General features: G+C 36.9%; 1 protein-coding gene across 1 annotated transcript in view; it reads right to left on the bottom strand.

The window, feature by feature from the left end:
• cabp7a (calcium binding protein 7a) overlaps window positions 1-19,824 on the bottom strand; it is a 40,861-nt gene extending 21,037 nt beyond the window's left edge. Inside the window, exon 1 of the mRNA XM_079872446.1 lies at window positions 18,826-19,824. Coding sequence (XP_079728572.1) covers window positions 18,826-18,934 — 109 coding nt within the window. The 5' untranslated portion in view covers window positions 18,935-19,824. The remainder of the gene's footprint in view (window positions 1-18,825) is intronic.
• Window positions 19,825-20,433: the final 609 nt, after the last annotated feature.

Genomic DNA, 20,433 nt, shown 5'->3' with positions numbered 1-20,433 from the left:
ATCTGGACTGCTCCTCTGGATGACCGGAGGTTGAGATCGGCAATGATGCAGATCTCTTCCCACAATGCTGAATCAGGAGACCTGAATCAGCCTGATATGCTGTGAGCAGTGAGGTGGCGTTTAAAGCTCTGACAGCCAAGGCAGATAAGTGGTAGATTTTTTTGAAACAGAGAAGCAGAAAGCCTCTTTGTCCATCCTGGGAGTGAAGGAGAGACGGAGGATAGGGCTGTCCGGCGATTGGGGTGGAGGTGACTTGCCACAGACAATTCTACTTTTTTTGACATTCCCAGTTCCTCCATATTGGGGTTGACATCCCCAGTTCCTCCATGTTGAGTACATCCAGTCTAGAGAAACCTTTAACTGGCACTCTATGAGAGAAAGGCTTGTACCAAAAACGATGCATCTCTGCGATGCACGCTGGGACGAAGCATGCTTGGCTGGGGAAGTGTGTGACAGCAGCTTCTTCCCATCATATAAATCTCTCTCTGTGCCCTGGCCTTCCTGTTGTGATGACCAGTCGATAGAGAGTTAAGCAGCTGCTCTCCAACACATTTCAATAAGTTCCAAGTCTCCCTGTATGGGTTAGGGTGACTCACCTGTCGCACTGCTAGGCCTGGAAGAGAGATTAGGAATGAGAATTGCATCCTCTTCATCTTCCTCGAAATCTTCTTCCAAGAGACGAGCAATCATCTCATCATCTTCCTCCTCCTCTTTATCCCCAGCCAAGGGTGCCTGATTTAAAGCGAGGGGGAAGTTCGGGAAACATTTCATACATTAAAGGGGCATTCCACCCATTTGAACATTGTTTTTTATTTAAAGTGGGTCATATATGTAGTCGAAATGTAAAATAAATTTTGAATTTGGTGCCTTCGTGACCGAGGAAAGACAAAAAATAACTTCAGGACGCATTTGTATGAAAGACAACAACTCCCACAATGCACCACATTGCACAGCTCCGCAAGCCACTCCCACTAATCCAGAAAGCGCATATCTGCCTATAAGAGAAATCACTCTTCCGTCTACAAGGCTAGCTACCACCAGAGCTTGAAATTCATTTCACATTCACACAAAATGTCTCGTTAGTTGGCGAACTCATTAGTCCATTACTCCTCGTTTGTATTTCTTTCGAAAAGGTGAATTATTGCATGGTACCTGGATGTTCAGTCAGAACATATGCGGTGCGAAACTAGGATAGTTCTCAACACAAACGTCCGTGTCCTCGTCTGATTCAGAGATTTCGTCCAGGAGAAATTGTCATCGTTGAAATTCTTTGCCGCAGACGGACACTATCTCTGTGTTCATAGTTGCATCTTACAGTCTATGAGTTGCATAGTGAGATCACCGGCGCCACCAGTCCGCCCTAACTCGAGCCAGTCCGGGCTCCTCGTCCGCGGCAGGCAGGTCTTCTGCCTCGGCTGCTCTTCGCTATAATGCGGCTTGTAAAGGTAGCCACAAACACCTGATTCAAGCATCAGACTTCCGAAATCCTCTTCTTCTATATCATATTGAGCACTCTCCTCCGCTATTGTCATTACTTTACATCTGCCTCCACAGTGCCTGTTAGCTTAGCTTCAAACAAGATGGAGGATATTGCTTTCAGTTTCAGAGAGTAAAGTCCCACCCACTGATCTGTAATAGGTCTGTAGCGTGAGCGGGTCCCGCCCCCTGGGAAAGATGAGGAACTAGTGCTTGTAGTCTCAACAGAAATCCCCCCCTCTTACACTTCCTCCTACAATGACGCAAAATGACGATTTTTGCGTCATTGTAGGAGGAAGTGTAAAAGGTAAATAACGGATTTCTCCCGTCTCAGGGGAAAATGAGAGAGTGTTGCACGACCATTCAATAGTATGACTGGGTTTCTAACAATGCAAAGCTTAATGCAAATGGGTGGAGTGTCCCTTTAACTCTCCCCAGCTATACTGGGATTGCTGAGCAGGCCCATCTTTCTCTCTGAGTGGCGCAGAAAAACTTGAATCCTCCTTATTCGCTGCCACGACTCGCATTCTGCTCTCTAATACCCTTAATGAGAAATGGCCTGTGTGTCTAACTCCTAGATACGCAATACATAGAGGATAAGAGTCTTTGAACGAAATCATAGACCCACAAGTGCACAGGCGAGAGGGATCTTCACCCTTACCTGCCCTGTAGGGTGGGTTCTCAGTCGCCTAACAGATATGCGAACACCGAGATGTTAACTTCATCACACCACTCAATGTGAGGAAAAAGGAAAAATGAGCTGTAACGGCTCAAGATTTGAAAAATGAGAACTCGCCTTGACGCGCTAGTTCCCACCAGAAAAGACAGAAGAAGAAAAATATTCACTTTGACAGTGAATATTCCCTTGGAAGACTAAGGAAAAAATAATAGACGTACCTATATACACAGGCTTGTCAAGTGAACTGTTTTGCGGCCACTCCCTGCTGCTCTGCTGAGGATAGCTTCCCAATAAGGATCTTCATGGGGAAGAAAACGAGAATGAAGTGGGGACAGCTCACAGTGATATATATGAGGGAGACAGGACTCCCCGATAACTGCTGTGATTGGTCTGTCAGCTGACAGAAGTGGTGTAATTGGTACTTCCAGGATCGGTCACTCCCGAGGCGCTCCAATGTTTGAAAGATAATTAATTATCACAACGCGGCCACGATTTAGTAAAACAAGATTAACAAATTATTATATTGTGCACACGATTTAGTTAAAGTGAGGGAACAAATTAGTGAAACGTGTTGACGTATTAGTAAGACTTGGGAACGAATTGTTAATTCATTGCTATGATATAAAAAAAATAGCTCTGAGGCCAATAGCTACATGGAACAAACCAAAATGTATGTTCTTATCCTAACTCTTACACCCTCTAAAATCCACATATGTGACCCTGGACCACAAAACCAGTCACATGGGTCAATTTTGTTTAAATTGAGATTGAAATTGAGATTCACATGAAAGCTGAATAAATAAGCTTTCCATTAATGTATGGTTTATTAGGATAGAACAATATTTGTCAGAGATACAACTATTTGAAAATCTGGAATCTGAGGGTGCAAAAAAATCTAAACATTGAAAAAAATCGCCTTCAAAATTGTCCATTTATGTTCACGATTGTGCTGCATTCACTTACAAAATTAAATGTTATACATATTAACGGCAGGAAATTTACTAAATATCTTCATGGAACATGATCTTTTCTAGCTCTTGCGTCTACAGTCGACAACTGGCTTCGAGTTCCTTACCCTAACTTACTTGCTTCCCTAACTAGCTTGCTGCGCAGCAATAATTGACAGACAGACTTTAGCAAATGTCTTCTAAATGCTTTAATCACGGCCGGGAGAGATCCCGAACAGTTCTCAGAGAATCTCCCCCAAGAAGAAGCACGGCCGGATGATCTCAGGCAAATATAATTGAGAATCCCACCAGCAAACACGAATACAACGGTTTTTATAAAATAGGGTTATGGCAAAAATTACATGAATCATTACATAATTTCCCCACAATTTGATTGGTTCTTCATAGACAAGCCCTCTTGTTACTTCATAATCACAAGATTTCAAGTTTAGATATCTGTCTAGTTTCATTTCCCATATTTGTTATTTTTACACTCACACAACCAAAGTCACGAGTTTTCGTCAAATGAGACACATACAAAATTCAAAAGCATATGAATATTGTTCCTGCGAGAAAAACAAATGTTAGTTATGATTAATTAAAAAACCCATCACACATATTTGAATAGATGTGTCACATTTAGTTAAATAAGCAAAAAATACATAAATAAAAATAAAATCCGTTGTGGAACAACATGAGTAAATAATTTTCATATTTGGGTGAACTATCTTTTTAACCCACTTGTAAAAGGTGTGTACATTAGAGATAAAATTAATTGTAGTGAATTATCAAATATCTACCCTAATTTGTTTTAAAAAGTGTCTTAGACTTGATCACATGACCTGTGGAAGAATTCAATAAAATGAGATCCTGAGACTGAAAATTGTTTGACTGTCTGCAGTCATTGTCAAACATTCACAAAGGAACGCTGATCTGCTGTCTGAAAAACTGCTCCTAAAATCTGTCTCGAGATTTGAAAGAGAAGAGAGGGAGAGAATCAGGCATGTGCACAGATAGACCCCAAGTGTTGGCATGTGAGTGAGTGGTTGAAAATGCCACCAAAATGAATAAAAATGCCTGCAAAATTCAAGATATGAATTTTCCATGTATGACATTTTGTCTTTTATGTTTATATCATGTGATCTATTTAAGCAATATTACACGATGTTTTCCCGAATATCAGCACGATCACAAATACTATTTTCACATTTTCATTTTCATACAACTGTTCATTTTAAGTTGATATTCATTAACACAGTAATGTCAATTTTGACTGTTTTTGCTCTATTTCACGAATAAAAATAGTTCTGAACAAAGTTTAGTCTCCCTGAGCGGTGTTTCGTTCATGCATGAATCAGCTGGTTTGAACGAATCAGTGAATAAATGATTCTTTGACTCACTTAGACTTGCCGCCACCTACTGGAGGTTTCAGTTTCATATAAAAGTATCATATTCAGAAAAGTGTCAATTCATTTTGTCATTTCATATTTCCATATTTCTATATTTTCAAATTTTACATTTAAAACACAAATTTCATAACATTATTCCTGCAACTGTAATTGCAGTGTAAATGCATCTAAATAATAATAGTATAATACTAGTAAGGTTACACTTTATTTTAAGGTGACGTAGTTAAATTGGACTTACTCAAGTAAGTACTGAGTAATATTAATTAACTATATGTACTTACTATAGAGTTACGGTTATGGGTTGGGGTTTGGTTTAGGGTTAGTTACTTGTAATTATGCAAGATTTACTGTTATTACTAGTAAGCACATGCAGTAACACGCAACTACGTCACCTTAAAATAAAGTGTTACCAATAATAATAATAAATAGTTTAATTTATGTCAGTAATGCACAACATTAATTTAGCTCATTTTCAAATTCCAGCATTATGCCAACAAAAGACATATTTATTTTAATTGATAAATATAAAGGTCATTTAAAAGTGTTCTACAGTATGTAACTAATTTCATGTATTTTTTATTTTAATAATGAGAGGGGTTGCACCCAAGATGTTGGTGGGTGCATAGCCCTGGAGAGAGTGATAAAAAGCTTCATGATTCCATAGACATCTCATGTGTTACTTTCCCCTCTTTGACATCTTCTGATTTTGTGTATCTGAGCCACCAGCCTGCTTACATTTTTAGACCTTGCTCTGTAAATCCTGAGCCAAAATGTATCACAACTTCATCTCCGCTCCTACCGCTTTGTGGTATTGTGTTACTGTGATTTGAGAGAGTCGTATTTGACCTATATGAACTTACGCCCCCATAACGCCTACCCTCCAAGTTGAGACCTACATTACAAGCGTGAATGTGAATCACAAAGCTCATGCAGACAAACCGTTCTTCTGGATAAGCTCTTAAAGCGCCAATCATGCTGCCAATCAGGATTTCGGCTGACACAGTAACACTGTGTTGAAATACTCACAAACATAACGATAAACACTTTACATATTATTCAGATTGTTGGTGTTTCTCAAAGATTTTTGTAGGATTTTATTCAATACAAGCAGGGTGCGAATTACACAATGGCCAGAGAGTTTGGGGGGTACACTACTTACATTACTTACATTATAGTATAACTATTTCAGTGTTAATTTGTGGATATTCTCAGCAAACAGTTTGCTTCGTACATACAGTTTAACAGCACTGAAGAGGGCAAATGTTATCATTCAACTGAACTGTGTATATGCATTTTAAACATTGTGTTCTTCATCCATGCAATAAATGCACATCTCTGAAAGAGCACTGCATAGCGCATTCAATTCCACTGCAATTACATAAGGGTGATTCTATAATTGCAGGTACATATTTAGTCCAAAGTCATTATTTTTTTCTGCTTTTTTCTAATGGTTATATTTTTAATTCTATTCTATTCTTATAATTTGCTAATCATTGTCATGGATCACAAGATGTTACAGGCCATAAAATTATAATATTTTCTGTAAAAAGTGTCTTAGCTGAAAATCATGATTTCTTGTTGTCCGAATTAGTCAGTGTATTTTTTCCATCATGTCTCGTTGTGTAATCAAAATATTTCATTTATAAAAGCCCTAAATGGTAATTTTCCTTATTCTACAACATTAAATTGTTTAAAAATGACTTTTATTTTATAGAAATGTGTCCATAAATCTTGCGTCAATTCCAAACTTTGAACCAAACTTTGCCTTTAAATTGGTGGAATTATCTCCCACATCTACGTAAGATACAGGAAATGATGTCACTTTCCCTCACTGATAAAATCTGAAGCACTGAAAGGTATGTGGTCTCTCTGATAAAATATTTTAATCTTAAAAGTTCTTACACAAAGAGTTATTTTTTTACTAAACTTTTTTTTTTGTTTGTTTGTTTTTACTAACTTTTACTAAAAGTTAGATACTTTTAGTAAAACGTCAAAATTGTTACCACAATGTCAAAAGGAAAACAGAATTAATCACTGATCACAGTGGGTTGTTTAAGTCTTTTAATCATGATTTCATTAGTACCATGTGCTCTTAGCATTTATGCTAGCAAGTGGAGTTTTTTGGCTAAAAAGTTTAAAATGGTCAATTCTGTTACCATTAAACTCTGTTACTAAGGTAGAGTAACAATGTTGACAGTATGTAACAGAATGGACAGTAAAGCAGAACGAGCTGTTGCATCTCAGAGCAACAGGCAGTAGTCTACTGGCGCCGCGGAATGAACCAGTGGTTTAGAACGAATCATTCAGTGAATTATTCAATAACTCGCTCAAGACAGTTGCTGAACTCGGAACCACATCCTAGCATACTCTTACTATTTCTGCCATAGAAAGGTATGGTAAAAGTATTATGAGTAAATGCGGTTTAGCAAGTCACTTGTTTCGTTCCAGAATGCATCAGTGCTTCTGAACGAACCAGTTGAGTGAAAGATTCATTGACTTGAATCTGTGTTTTTGAACAAGTCGTTGTAAATGAATAAACTCAGAAAAAAAGTCTTACACACATAATAATAAATAATATATTAAACTAAACTGAACTAAATAAAAGGAATGAAAATAACAATTAGAAAATGTGTCTGTAATTTAAAGTTAGGGTATAGGCAATTTTCAGAGGCTGGTAATAACAAGCTAGCTTTGAAAGCATAAGATCCCACCCTCCCTTCAGAGAGTCTCCAAAGCCACGCCTCCTCCAAAACACATGAACGCACACAGCAGAGTTTACAAAGCATCACGAGAGACGGCCTTAAAGACGGCCTTAAATTAACACGTCTCGCATGACATTACAATAACAATGAACATAAACAACTTAAAGAGCACTGACCTGTACCACATGACTTCTGCAGATTCATTTCAGCGTTGGTAGTGTTGTCATTGAAACGCATAAATTCGAGTCTCGAACCGCTCCGATAATAACGTCACGGGTTTCCATCTCTTCCAAATTACAGTAGTTGGCATGAACGCAGCATAAGCTCATTGTTTTGGTTCAGGAGGAACTGTAAAAGGCGGCTGCTGTTTCGTTTGCGGTGCTCGGCGACTGACGTCTGTCTAACTCTGCATAGATAACTGATATCATGTGATGTCTGCGCGAGCAGGGTGTGGTATGAAAATACATACTTTGACAGGCAGGTATGAATGACCAAATTCAATGATTGGACGAACATTTTATGGTCATATACTCCTTCCACAGACGAAATATATATATATACATATAAATACATTTAGACCACTTAACTTAGTGATTGCTATTAGGATGTGAAGAAACTTTAAACCAGCAACAAAAAATGTTTCTGGAACAAATCACCTACCCTGCCTTTAATGTTATCAATGCTTTGGCAGTGTAAAGCCTTTTACTACTTGAACTACACCAGCTACTGGTGTAACAATGTAACCTACAGACAATCTGTCTGGAACACGCATCTAAATACTAATAAAACTATATATATATTTACTGAGCTAATGTGCTAATAAAAAAATTATGTAGCCATCCTGCTAAAGGTCTAATTAGTTACCATCATCATAAATAAACCAACTAACCAGTCCATTGCAGTTTTAAACATAGTATTAGATGTTCAAAAGCAAGCCTGCAATGGTATAGTTCTATTACTGATTTTGTTAACAGCTCATAAGCAATTTCATTGTTGCGACTTGCGAGCAAACAGCTTCTATCTAAATCTAAAATTAAAACAGCAAGTTTGAGCTTGACTACAGCCGACTCAACTGCCTGGACATGTAGGCTGTACCAGGATCCATATTTCACCCCTCCCAAAAGAGTTGAAACATAACACAAATAAACAAAGCCCTCCATCTATCAATGGTAACCTATTGTCTCTTGAGCCGCTTTACCTTAAAGTGTCCATAGCACAACTTTGTGCCCATCCCAGAGGGCCATCTGTTGAAAGTGCAATGCCGTCACTTAAATGTCAAGCGTGTTGTTTTGGGGTTGGGTATAATAGTGATTAATGGTATCGGTCAGTGTCAGGTTTTCATATTTGATTGAACGTACATTCAGTTTAAAAAGGTGCATCTCACACACACACACACATACACACACGAGCAGTGACAGTCAGAAGATCTTGTATATTGTAGTCTGAAAACGCAATTTATTTTATTTCCCCATAAAACAAAATGGCACCCTATTTAAAAAATAGGGGTTTGGAAGACCATTTTGGAAAGCTGCGGGAGCAGAACCCTCGTCTAGTTCTCACCAGTGGATATGTTGGTAATTGAAAGTCAGAGTGTGTGTAAATTGACCCTCCTGTCCATGCTCCACGAAACAAGCTGCCCTCACAGAGAAATGCACAGCAGATTTATGCAGAGAGATTTTTATCAAGTACATCATTGTTAGGCACTTGTTTAGTTACTTTTATTATGCTATTATATTTTTGTTCCATAATGTGAAATATCAGTATTTAAATGAGAACACACACACACACCACGTTTAAATTAGAAATGTCACATAAATGTCATCTGAATATGTTCTAAGAACGTTTTGATAATGATCCCATAAAGTTATGAAAATGTTATTTTAATGTTCTCAGAACGTTCAAAACTTCAATTTTTAAATGGTTATGTGAACATTATGGAAAATATTAACATTCTCTATTTTCTCATATTCTCAATATTATGGGAATGTTACTTTTCAATGTTCTCTGAACCATCTGAAAAAAGTAGTAAGTAATGTTTAAAAACATTAGACTAATGTCCAACAAAAATGTTTCAGAAAAACATTCCATGAATGATGTATAAACAACATTGTTGTGCTATTGATGTTTTGATTATGTTATTAAAGATCAGATAACTTTGAACCAATGATCTATTAATGTTACTGGAAGCTCTATTCTGATTGGTCAGTCGTGACATTCTGCTGTCAGGTTTTTTTTTGTTTTGTTTTTTTGCACAATAAAACAATTTAACTGAATATTTCAGTTTATTTATTTATTTGTGTGGTAGGCTAATGTAATAAGTGTGATGAAGTAAAATTATTCAGCCATTATTGCAAAATAAACCCTTTTACACTAATGCAAGATCACCCTGTTGGAGTCTGTTAATAACTAACTGTGCAGTATTCGTTACATATTTGCCTAAAAGTGCATATACTTTATGACTAGATAACTGGCCAGTTGATAATACCTAGATATGTACTCGTTATCATCTACGCTAATATTAGTCTCTCTGATTATCCCAAGGTTTACCGTAGTCAGCCGGATCTGGGCCGTATCCAGATGAAGGACCTGCGCCTAAACACGACCACAACGCAACCCTGAAGTGTCAGCAAAGGCCGTGTCAACTAGACTATCCCCTGCGAAGGCCTCATCAACACGACAAAAGCTTTTTTCGTAACAAAAGTTTTTTCCTATATACAGATGAAAACGTTATGAAAATGATTCCCAATCCGTGGAAAAATGCTGTATTTTCCATGCCAGACAAGTAATTGGTCATTTTGTAAAGAAAGACTACGTGCATATAAGCATTTAAATACGCACGCTAATAGACTAAACACCTAATATGCATGTGCATGCCGTCACCGTTTTCACAAAATCACGTTTTTGAATTGTTTACACAGAGATGATAACAGTATCAAAACTCTGCTTCTCATAAACACTACTGTGTAATTGTGCACGTTATTTTTTTGACAGACATTTGTCGTGATATTCAAATCATGTGGATTTGAAAACAGATGGGTCATAAGGTAGTAATTATTTATTTCTTAGCTGGCAAATACTCAGTGAAGTGATTGATGCCCATAATTGTTTTATGTCAATGTTTTTAGTTCTAATATTCCAACCCAAAACTTCTAATATAAGTTTTTGACGGACGTGATAATGTGCACGAGGGGTGAACTATATTAGATTTTTGGATAATTATAAAACAGGCTTAAAATTTTCTAAATGTTTTTTTACAATAAAAGTTTATTTCGTGGCTTAATAAATTACATGACCTATTTGGATTGTCAAAAATGTTACATTCAGCTGTCACAAATTTGTTGACTTTTGAAAATCAAGTTATTTTTTTATTTTATTTTTACAAAGGAGTGGTTTTGGTTGCACAAAGTTGTTTTTATTGTCCCTCATATAAAAAATATTTTATTCAAACCCATGAAAATGAAAATCCTGTTGTAAAAAAATTGTGAAAAATCACTTTTTATTAAACTGTCATTCCATTATTACACCTTATCAGATTTTGACATATATATTACATGGATGTTTATTCCTATTAACATGCACTGTACAAATAATAATAATAATAATAATAATTTTCACAACAAACCAATCAAACATTCTGTAAATTTAGCCAGAGGAGTCCATTTGACTTTATCTCTTTGCATCCCTAATGCACATTTATGCGGAAAACAAGCATTTTTCCATTTCTAACACTCCAAATATTTTCTGCGCCCTCATTTTTTTGTGACCTACAGCTATTGAATTTCTCAAAAATGGAAAAATATTACATGCACTGCAAACAAATCAGATCAAAAAAGTGAGATATGATAATGAAGTTATTCCGAATTTGCATCAAATTAAAGATTCGAGCAGAAAATATGCCAATGTCCCTCTGTTTCCTCTCATTTATGATCCTGCAAAACAGGCAGTGTGTGGAAAGAGAAATGTGATGGAGAAATAAAAAACAGACCTTGCTGGTGGAAGGTTTGTTTGCTCTCATGTTCGTCTGTCAGTGAGATACGCTCAAGTGAATCACTCCTCTTTCTGTGTGTCTGTTTCTAAACCAGTCTACCTGCCAAACAGCCATTTGATCTTTCTTGTACTGTGACAGGAAACGGATTTGTACCTTCTGCACTGCATGCTGAATTTACACAAACTGGGATTTTACTTGTACAAAAGCCATTACATTTATACAGAGTCAGAACATTCATATATATTCATTAACAGAGTCAAAACATTCATCGTTGTGGTCTAACGCCAATACAAAATGCTGGGTTTCCCCGAATCATTAGCATATTAGTAGCACATAAGTGTTATTTAATATCTGTGGCATGTTTTTCATTATGTATTACTGAGTTACCTGAGTAATACAAACAAAATGTGAATTTGTAAATTGACAACTTGTATCTGTCATTTAAATAGATCTTTCCACTTGGTTTCACAGTTTAAGAGAGACATATGGCACAAAATAAACTATATACGTGTATTTTGATTGCAAAACTGGTAAAAAAAAAAATCTATAAAATGATATGCTGCAGCCAGAACAGGCCTGGATTTACATGACAGGGATCACTAGTATTAAAAATTTGCAATATAAGGATGATATTATCTTAATAATAATATTCATTTCAGAAGAACTATGAGACAAACACACAGGCCCAAACACATAAGGCAAATTAGTCTATCTGTAATGCACAATGCATTCTATTTTTGGCAAACGGGAAGGCCCTTTTAACAATTCAAGTTTTCGTTGAGACCGGATACCACACCCGGATGCAGGTAAATCCAGACTGACTCAAACATGTTGGAAAGTGATTTGAGAGTTAATTTTTAATGTAAGCCTAACATCATTCTTTCAAGCAAATAATTTAATTTAGTACTCTTCTACATTAAAATAAGCTTATTTCTTTATTCCTTGTACTGCCAGAAAGAAAAAATCAATTGTTTGGTAAAAAGCCAAAAATGTAAAAATGTATTCAGACGTCCTTGTCATTTTGATTGCATCTAGTCGGCATAACTAAATAAATGTAAGATCATACAACAAGACTAGAACAAATCTGTTCTAATAAAATGCTTAATTTAATTACGTCGAAAAGTTTTCCTCAGTTTAATTAAGTTAGGGTTATTGAACTTTTTATTTTTTGAGTGAGGTTCTGTATGCACAAAATGGCCTTAATCATTCTAGAAATTATAAAGCCATTGTGCTTTAATAGCTCTATTTCAATGCACAGTCATCTGTAACGTTTACATGGTTTTCCTACATGCAAAATAATCAGTACAAGTATGAATCAAAAGATAAGTAGTTCCCATTAGTGAGAATGGTGTTAGTATGGGCCATTTTTATGAGCAGAAACCAATCTCCTATACTATTATGGTAGTAGATCACTAGAAAATTGGTTGAATTTTCCCCAGTATTGATAGCATCTGTCAGATTATTCAGTTGGTTACACTGCTGTCAGCCGGATCAGACAGATCTGCATCCATCAGTAGATGTCACACCAACATTAGCCTACAACACATTCTCTCTAAGATACATCATGTATGTCAAGTTCAGCATCCAAAGTGTAGAAACTTCAAAGATAACACCATATCCAATGCCTTGAAACATAAAAAAAGATACACAAAAAATAAATAAACACGGAATATAATTTAGCAACATTGCAAAATAAATAAATATATGACTCCAAGATATCAGACATAGTGTTTAAATATTTTTTAATTTGTCAGATTAAATATTTTACAATTTAAAAGAACTAAATATATTTTCATTTATTCCTGTCATCAAAGCTGAATTTTCAGCATCATTACTCCAGTCTTCAGTGTCACATGATCCTTCAGAAATCATTCTAATATGCTGATTTGCTGCTCAGATTTATTATTATTATGCTGCAAAGAGTTTAATATTTTATATTTTTTGCTGCTTAATATTTTTGTGGAAACTGATATATTTTTCCCAGTATTCTATGAATATAAAATTCATGAGAACAACATTTGTTTCAAATCTAAACATGTTGTAACATTATAAATTCCTTATTAATGCCATCTTATTATATCACTTATAAAGTTCCGTTTCGGTCCAAAATGAAAATATCATTCTTGTGCCATTTAAATGCCCATTTGGTTTACATCCTAAAGATGTTGTAGTTTTTTATCCTGAATGTTTCTGCTATATAAATGCCTCATTCATTCATTCATAATCTTTCCCATCTAATTCCCAATTAATTTTATGAGTTAGTGATCTCTGGTAGTGAACAACGTAACTTGCTTAAGTATCATAGCATGATGCATCATTGAAGAAATCAACTAGCTAGTCACGACTGTTTCCCGAAACCGTATTGTCGCAAATCTGTCGTTCAACCACGTTGGTTAATGATGTCACACAGGTGGTGGAGTAATAACTTCTTTAGATTAATCCGTCTGAGATCAAATTAAGTGCACGTTGAATGATTTTGGGCTGCAGATGAAAGATGACTAATCGTGGCGATTACTGGTCGTGGCTCCTAAACTGTGGTCCTCCGTCCTACAGTGAGAGAGGTTAAAAGACGGCGGTTCTCAAAGATAGCCTGCGATCATTTTCTGACAGTGTTAGAAATTTAACATGATCATCTCACAGTGTTTGCTGATACGACCTGTGTCTACAGGCTAGCTAATAAGATGCAACATGAGATGGCGTATTGATCAACGCAACATGGCGCTAAAACTTAAAACTAAGCTCCATTTGGCATGCCAAGTTGACCACATTTCGCTTCCTCCTCTTTTTTTCAGCGGCAGCGCACATAAAAACCACAATTGCCAAAGCGCGATTCATCTTGCTCTATTTGCAGGCATTAGGGAAACGCACCCATGATTAGTTAGCCTCTCCATACTGATGTAGTTCACACCGTCTGTCACCAGGGTCTGTCAAGCTGCTGAATACCAAATAGGCTTTGATATGAAAACATGCAGATTTGCTCATGTTTGTGACGTCAACACCATGATTATTTCTGAAATCATTTTAAAGTTAAAAATAAAGTTTCCTTTAGAGTGGACTTAAGAAGGAGTTTCATGTCAGAGTATTCCAACAAAGTAAATAAGACGTGCAAAGAAAGTCCTGTTTTCCATGATACACCCTCTTTAGTTGCATACTTTTTTGACTGAGAAGAAGGAGCTTTTAACAGTTTTTTAGACCCTATGAACGTGACTCTGTGTGTAAAACATCAGTCCAGCATGTGCTGTCAGTGTGGTCTTGATCAAGAGGGGCTGGCATGCTCTCAGAGGCAGCAAATGGCACCCTTTCTATCCCTGGCTGGGACAATGGGCTCTGAGATTGCTTTCTGAAATCCATCCACAGTACCAAATTTAATCACAGCTTTATTTGCTTCCGTCACCGCAGCCAACCTCTTTTAATGAAATTCCAAACGAGCTTGATGTCTGGTTGTCATGAACTGCCATTGAAATAGCATGTGGCGCCTGACGTCGGTGTGGTTAACAGCTGGGTAATTCCCGGCGCACGGAGGACCCTGAACATTAACTGAATTTCGCTCTCACGGCGGCTGGTTTGTATTGAATGTGCATTCAGTGAAAGCCTTACCGGTAATGGATGTTTATTGAGTTCATGTGAATCATATGGGTCACTGTGAATAAAGGCCAGCAAAAAAAGCAGCTTTCTGCTTCCTTTGCATGAGGAACCAAATGAAATTCATCCTCGTGAGAGAAGTAACAATGGGTCATTCACTAACCGCACGAAAGTGTGTGCATGAAATTTGCATACGACTGCCTTGATGAATAAAGCAAGATTCACCATTAACTTTCAACTTTACTAACCTTTATTCTAAATTGAGGAACAATTTAGGAAAAAAGAAGAGTAGAGAAATATTCCCAAGTCAAGATGTGTCGAGTAAATAGACTCCCATCCAAATAAACTGAGTGCTGTAATAAATCCAAAGGGTGCTTCAACTAAGTATTAATTATGGAGTTAGTTAGTCCAAGTTTTTATCTCTGAAATATGTCTGTTTGGTTTTCAGTGACAGGCACATTTGCAAATAGATTGGCTGTCACATTCACATTTTGGATATGATTTGGATCATTTACTACAAGAAACATCCATATGTGATATTTAATTAGGCATACATTTTTTTGTGAGAAGTTCTCCTGTGCATATGATTAATTCATGCTACAATCAGTGAATGAGTTCATGAATCAGATATTTTCAATGAATCAATTGAACTGGTTCATTAAACCAGTCTGAATGATTTTTTTCACTAATCTGTCTCAACTCACTGACTTGATTCCTAATGGTTAACAGCCCACTTAAACGGAGGATTATCAGTGAATAATGAATTACACAGCAGTTTGTTCTTTATACAAAGCTTTATATGGCAGAAAACTTTGAATACAGCACACGAGACACCTGGATGAATTGGAAAGCTTGAAAGCTCAATTCTCCTTCCTTTATTGTTCCGCTGAAGAAAAAAAGTTCTACGTGTTTGGAGCGGGTCAGAATTTTCATTTTTGTGTGTGTGTGTGTGAACTAATCCTTTAAGGGATGTTATTAGTGGGTTAAGATGTCCAGTGTGTGAGAGCATAAAGTCAGGAGATAATGTCTTTTAGATGAACCAGACTTTAAGCATTCTTCAACTGAGAATAATAATGAATTCTTCTAGCTTTATCAGAGGCTCTTATCCTCATTCTTCATTTTGAATAAGGACGGCTTTATGACGAAATATAACTCGCTAACTTAAATAAAGATGCACGGATCTAGCTCACAATCTCAATTTCTGCCCCCAGCGTGCCATATGAGTTCAAAGAAAAATATAAAAATCTGGCTCAAACTCAAGATTCACAAATAAACAACTACATATCCTAAGAGTGAGAAAGAACATGGCCTACTTCGTCAGTGTGAAGCACTTCAACCAACAGTTTGGTCCATGAGCTGTTTATATTTGATGAGCAAATCTGTGGAAAAGCTAAACTGTTCCGGGGATGAAACCCAATGCTTTGTCTGTTCATCTTTACTTTCTATTTTCCATCTCTGTGGAAATGCTATGCAGACTATCGTAAATGATTTGGGATGTGGCACAGTTTTCCTTTGTGAACATGTAGGCACATTTGCAAATAGATTGACTGTCACATTTACACTTAGATGTTTGTGTATGAACAGTTTGCACACGATCAAGTACTACAAGAAGCATCCATATGTGATCTCTCATCTCTTGCATTTGTCTCTTTTGGCCACTTTGTCAGACTGCCAGTGAAACTATTTTTTGCATAACCAGATTTTATCCAGATGGGTTTTTGAAAGTCTGGACAGGAACTTTCTTTTTTTTTTTGGATTCAAAAATGACGTTTTATTAACAAAGTTCGGGAAGAGCATGTTCAGATAATTAAAAATTCCGAGCCCGGACAGCATGCCAAATACGCATAATCTTTACTCTGTTCAATATGATGTAAGTGTGGACTCGTGAAACCACAGTTGGAGATGGTTTGAAATGTGATTCCAATCAGATTTTTACAGATCGAGTCTGGACGCTCTGGCTGCTCAAATCGGATTTCAAACTGTCTTTTGCCTCACTCTTAACGTGATACACAACGATAACATCAAAACGGAAATGCCAGAAGAATTCATACAGTGTTCAAATGACATGTCGAAAGATTTCGCCATTTTTCTGTGCGACAGAAGTTCTGCATAATAATAAGCTGGGTGCTTATTTGGAGAGTGAGATGATGCACCTACATTTTTTGAAAGCCTCGTCACATACGTGGGTACACCTTTGTTATTACCAAAGCAACACATGCAGATAGGTTGGTTATGTCATCCTATTTGATAACCTGCAATTAAAAGTGCAGAAAGTCTGCCTGAAAAGATCTGATTTGGGAACAATTCTGATTGGCCTGCAGTCTGAACATTGGCTAAATCATCATTTTAGCTTGTGTTTATTCAGACCATCAGGTTTTTAAGTGTTAAGAGCATGAGAATCAGCCTTGAGATTTAGGGTTATTACTTATAACTAGATGTAATGATAGAAAACATCCCTTGGTGAATGGAATTGCAATGAGGTACTGACATACTTAATTAAACCTTAGTCACAAAAGATTGACCTGGAAAGACACTTTGAACTGAGCCGACAATCACACCAGTCAGACGTCAATATACAATGTTTAATAGCAGAAACAGACTTTAATAGAAAAACGAAACTAGAAAATCTGAATGAATGTATTTGATTGTGCTGTCATTCACAATTACAGACCCTCACATTACAAACTTTTATATTTTTGCAATTAAGAAATAAATTGATTTTAAATTTGATTTAAAATTGTACAGTATATACACAATACATTTAAAAAGCATGGGATTATGATGCAATATGATTACACTGAGCTGTCTATGGTTTGTATTTCACACGTAGCCTACCTAAAGCATTTGCATGGTGGCTTTACAATAAAGCCATTTATTTGTGTTTATTATGTGTCTAGTTCAAATGACATTTTAATGCTTTTATTTAATTGGATACTTATCAAGGTAAACCAATTGTTTTCAATCCTGATCCTGTAGGTCCGCAGCACTGCAAATTTTGGATGTCTCTCTATCTGACACTCATATTTCATGTCTTGGTGCCACTGAATCAAGTGTTATTTAAGAGACATCCAAATTGTGCAGTGGAGGGATATTACAAGACTATTATTGGGAAACTCATGGGGTAAAATGTAGTTTATGAAGAAAAAAATTCAACACGCCTATTCATTTGCATATGGTACAATGCGATATGTTTCAGATGCTAAAAATGAAAGTGTTGGTTTTATGCTTAGAATAACATGGTATTGAAGACTCTGAGTCATTACTCCAAATGAGAGGTCCACATTAAAGAGATATTAATTGCTGCATACCAATAACAGGTGTTTTACTCTCCATAAATCACAAAATATCTGAATCAGAAAAGCCAGTTGTATAAAGCAAGTGGATAATGTGACCACTAGTTGATTTTATACTAATATTCAGTTGAATAATCATCAGGGTAAACTCTCTGACACTGATGATGAGTAAGATCATGGAAATACTCTGGCGAATTACATATCCATATTTAGTTTAATATGTTTCAGAATCTAAAAACAGAGCTAGTATTTGCGTTATGGATTAGAATGGCATGTGTCAAAGACTTCATATTTTGATTTACTTCTTATTTGTTCACTTGCTTCAAAAAGCCAAAGAGATGTCTCAACTGCAGCATATAACTCAGGTTGGCATGTGATAGACCTACTTTCAATACATCATACAATCAGATTTATCCACTTCATAGAGAAACACATGCACAGGTAACCGGATTTTCACGCGTCTTAAATGAACTGCCCTAACAAACTTGTTATAACAAAACAGAAAAATTACAGGATAGAGCATTTCACTTCACTGTTCTCTAACAAATATATTTAAATCGAAACTGGGTCACTCAGATACAGAAAGAAAAAAGAAAAAAACAACAAACAGGTGCGGAAAACACCGAGTTTCTGTCTAGGAAACAGGCTGAAATAGACTAAAGCAATGCAAGAATTAGTAAGCGTTTAGTCATTTTATATAGAATCCAACAGAATAGGGGCTTAAAAACCATCAGGACCCCCTCACTCACCTTCCACCTCATCCTCAGGCAGGTTGACCGGTGCCCGGTACGACAGGATATCTGGAATGGTGCAGATCCCCCGGTACATCAAAGTGGAAGTCACCGGATGCATAGGCATGTTTGCGCTTTTTGTTGACCAGCACGTGTGTATTGATCCTCATATATGTGATTTACTGTCCAGACGGCAACTTTTTACCCCACATCAGATCGGACCGAAACCTCAGTGGAGATCACGGGTGGAGTGGATTCCATGGAAAGCGCCGATAGTTCTCTTACAGCGTGCGCAATTGCGCAGCCCTCTCCATGAAACCAGATGTGGGGATTTACAAGTCTTCGCAGGTCAACGGGTGGACTAGATGTAGGCTAAGGCTTTTGGGGTTCGGACAATCAAAATACAAGCGAACCGCCCGGTCTCTAGATTGTTGTAAAAATGAACAAAACAACGAATTACGGCGGTTCCATCGGCGAGGAAACTAACAGATCCACATAATCCACCAGCTCACTCGACGCGCATCAAACAAACGCGCATTTTTATCACTGCGACAAAGTATGTGCGTGTTGGCGAGGTGCGTGGATCGATTCGAGCTCCAGGTCGTTAGGCAGGCAGCTCCATCTGTTTGCTCTTCAATCGCTTCTTAAGACACAGCAGTTGAGCTTCGAGCATGCACTTGTTGGATATGCGCACCGCCAGGAACAAGGAGTTAAAAATGCGCTTTACGCGTGTGTAGTTGAGAGGTTCCTATAAAGAAACCGTGTGTTTTTCCATTTAGCAAACAAATAGAGTATTTAAAAAATGGGTGAGATGCCGAGATGCCATCGATACAATCAAACTTTCCTGCTAAACACAACATGCAGATAAACACGCCTTGCGTGGCGAGGCGAGGTGACCGGGTTCCCTCGCGATGGATCTATATTTAGTCTTGATTGTAAGCTGCTGCTCTCTACAAGGTATTTCCCCCCGCAGGTGTTAGGAGGCATTCACACAGGACGCGTTCTTGCGTTTAACAGCCAGACGGAGCGTTTCAGATTTGACGCGTTTTCAAAAGTTGATCTGTTTTTTTGTTTTTTAACTTGACAGGCTGTCTTAAAACGCCACGCTTATGGCGCAAAATACACCCGCCTGACTTGTAGCCTACAACAGTGCAAGACATTAACTTTTAACATTATTTGCTCCCTGTGTTGATTCTGAGGGGCATTGTTTTATCTCTGTTTTTTAACCTCATTAAAAACACAAAGTGTCATCATTTTATATCTACATTTCAGTCTGAACAAATACCCATTAAATCAAACATGCTATAAATTAATATAAAATCATTATCAGCTCAGATTTTATGATAACTCTAGGCCTACACCTTTTAGAATATTTTAAGAACAACATAACAACTACAAATGTTGCTTTTAAAGTCCCCATGAAATCGAAATTGAAGTTTCTTGGCTTTTATTATGAATTATTGTTATCTATATGTTAGTGTGCTCCAAAACAATGACAAAATTCACATTTAGAAGATGTAAGCATTCAAAACTCACAACCTCTCACTTCCGCCAATATGGATCAATGATTTTGATGACATCACTCTGCACTTCTGCTTCTAATCAGATTTTCTGTCCAATCAAATA

Source organism: Squalius cephalus (genome assembly GCF_949319135.1).
Source record: "Squalius cephalus genome assembly, chromosome: 5".
NCBI lineage: Eukaryota > Metazoa > Chordata > Actinopteri > Cypriniformes > Leuciscidae > Squalius > Squalius cephalus.
The sequence above is the reverse complement of the archived record's forward strand: the minus strand, read 5'-3'. Positions and strand labels throughout refer to the sequence as shown.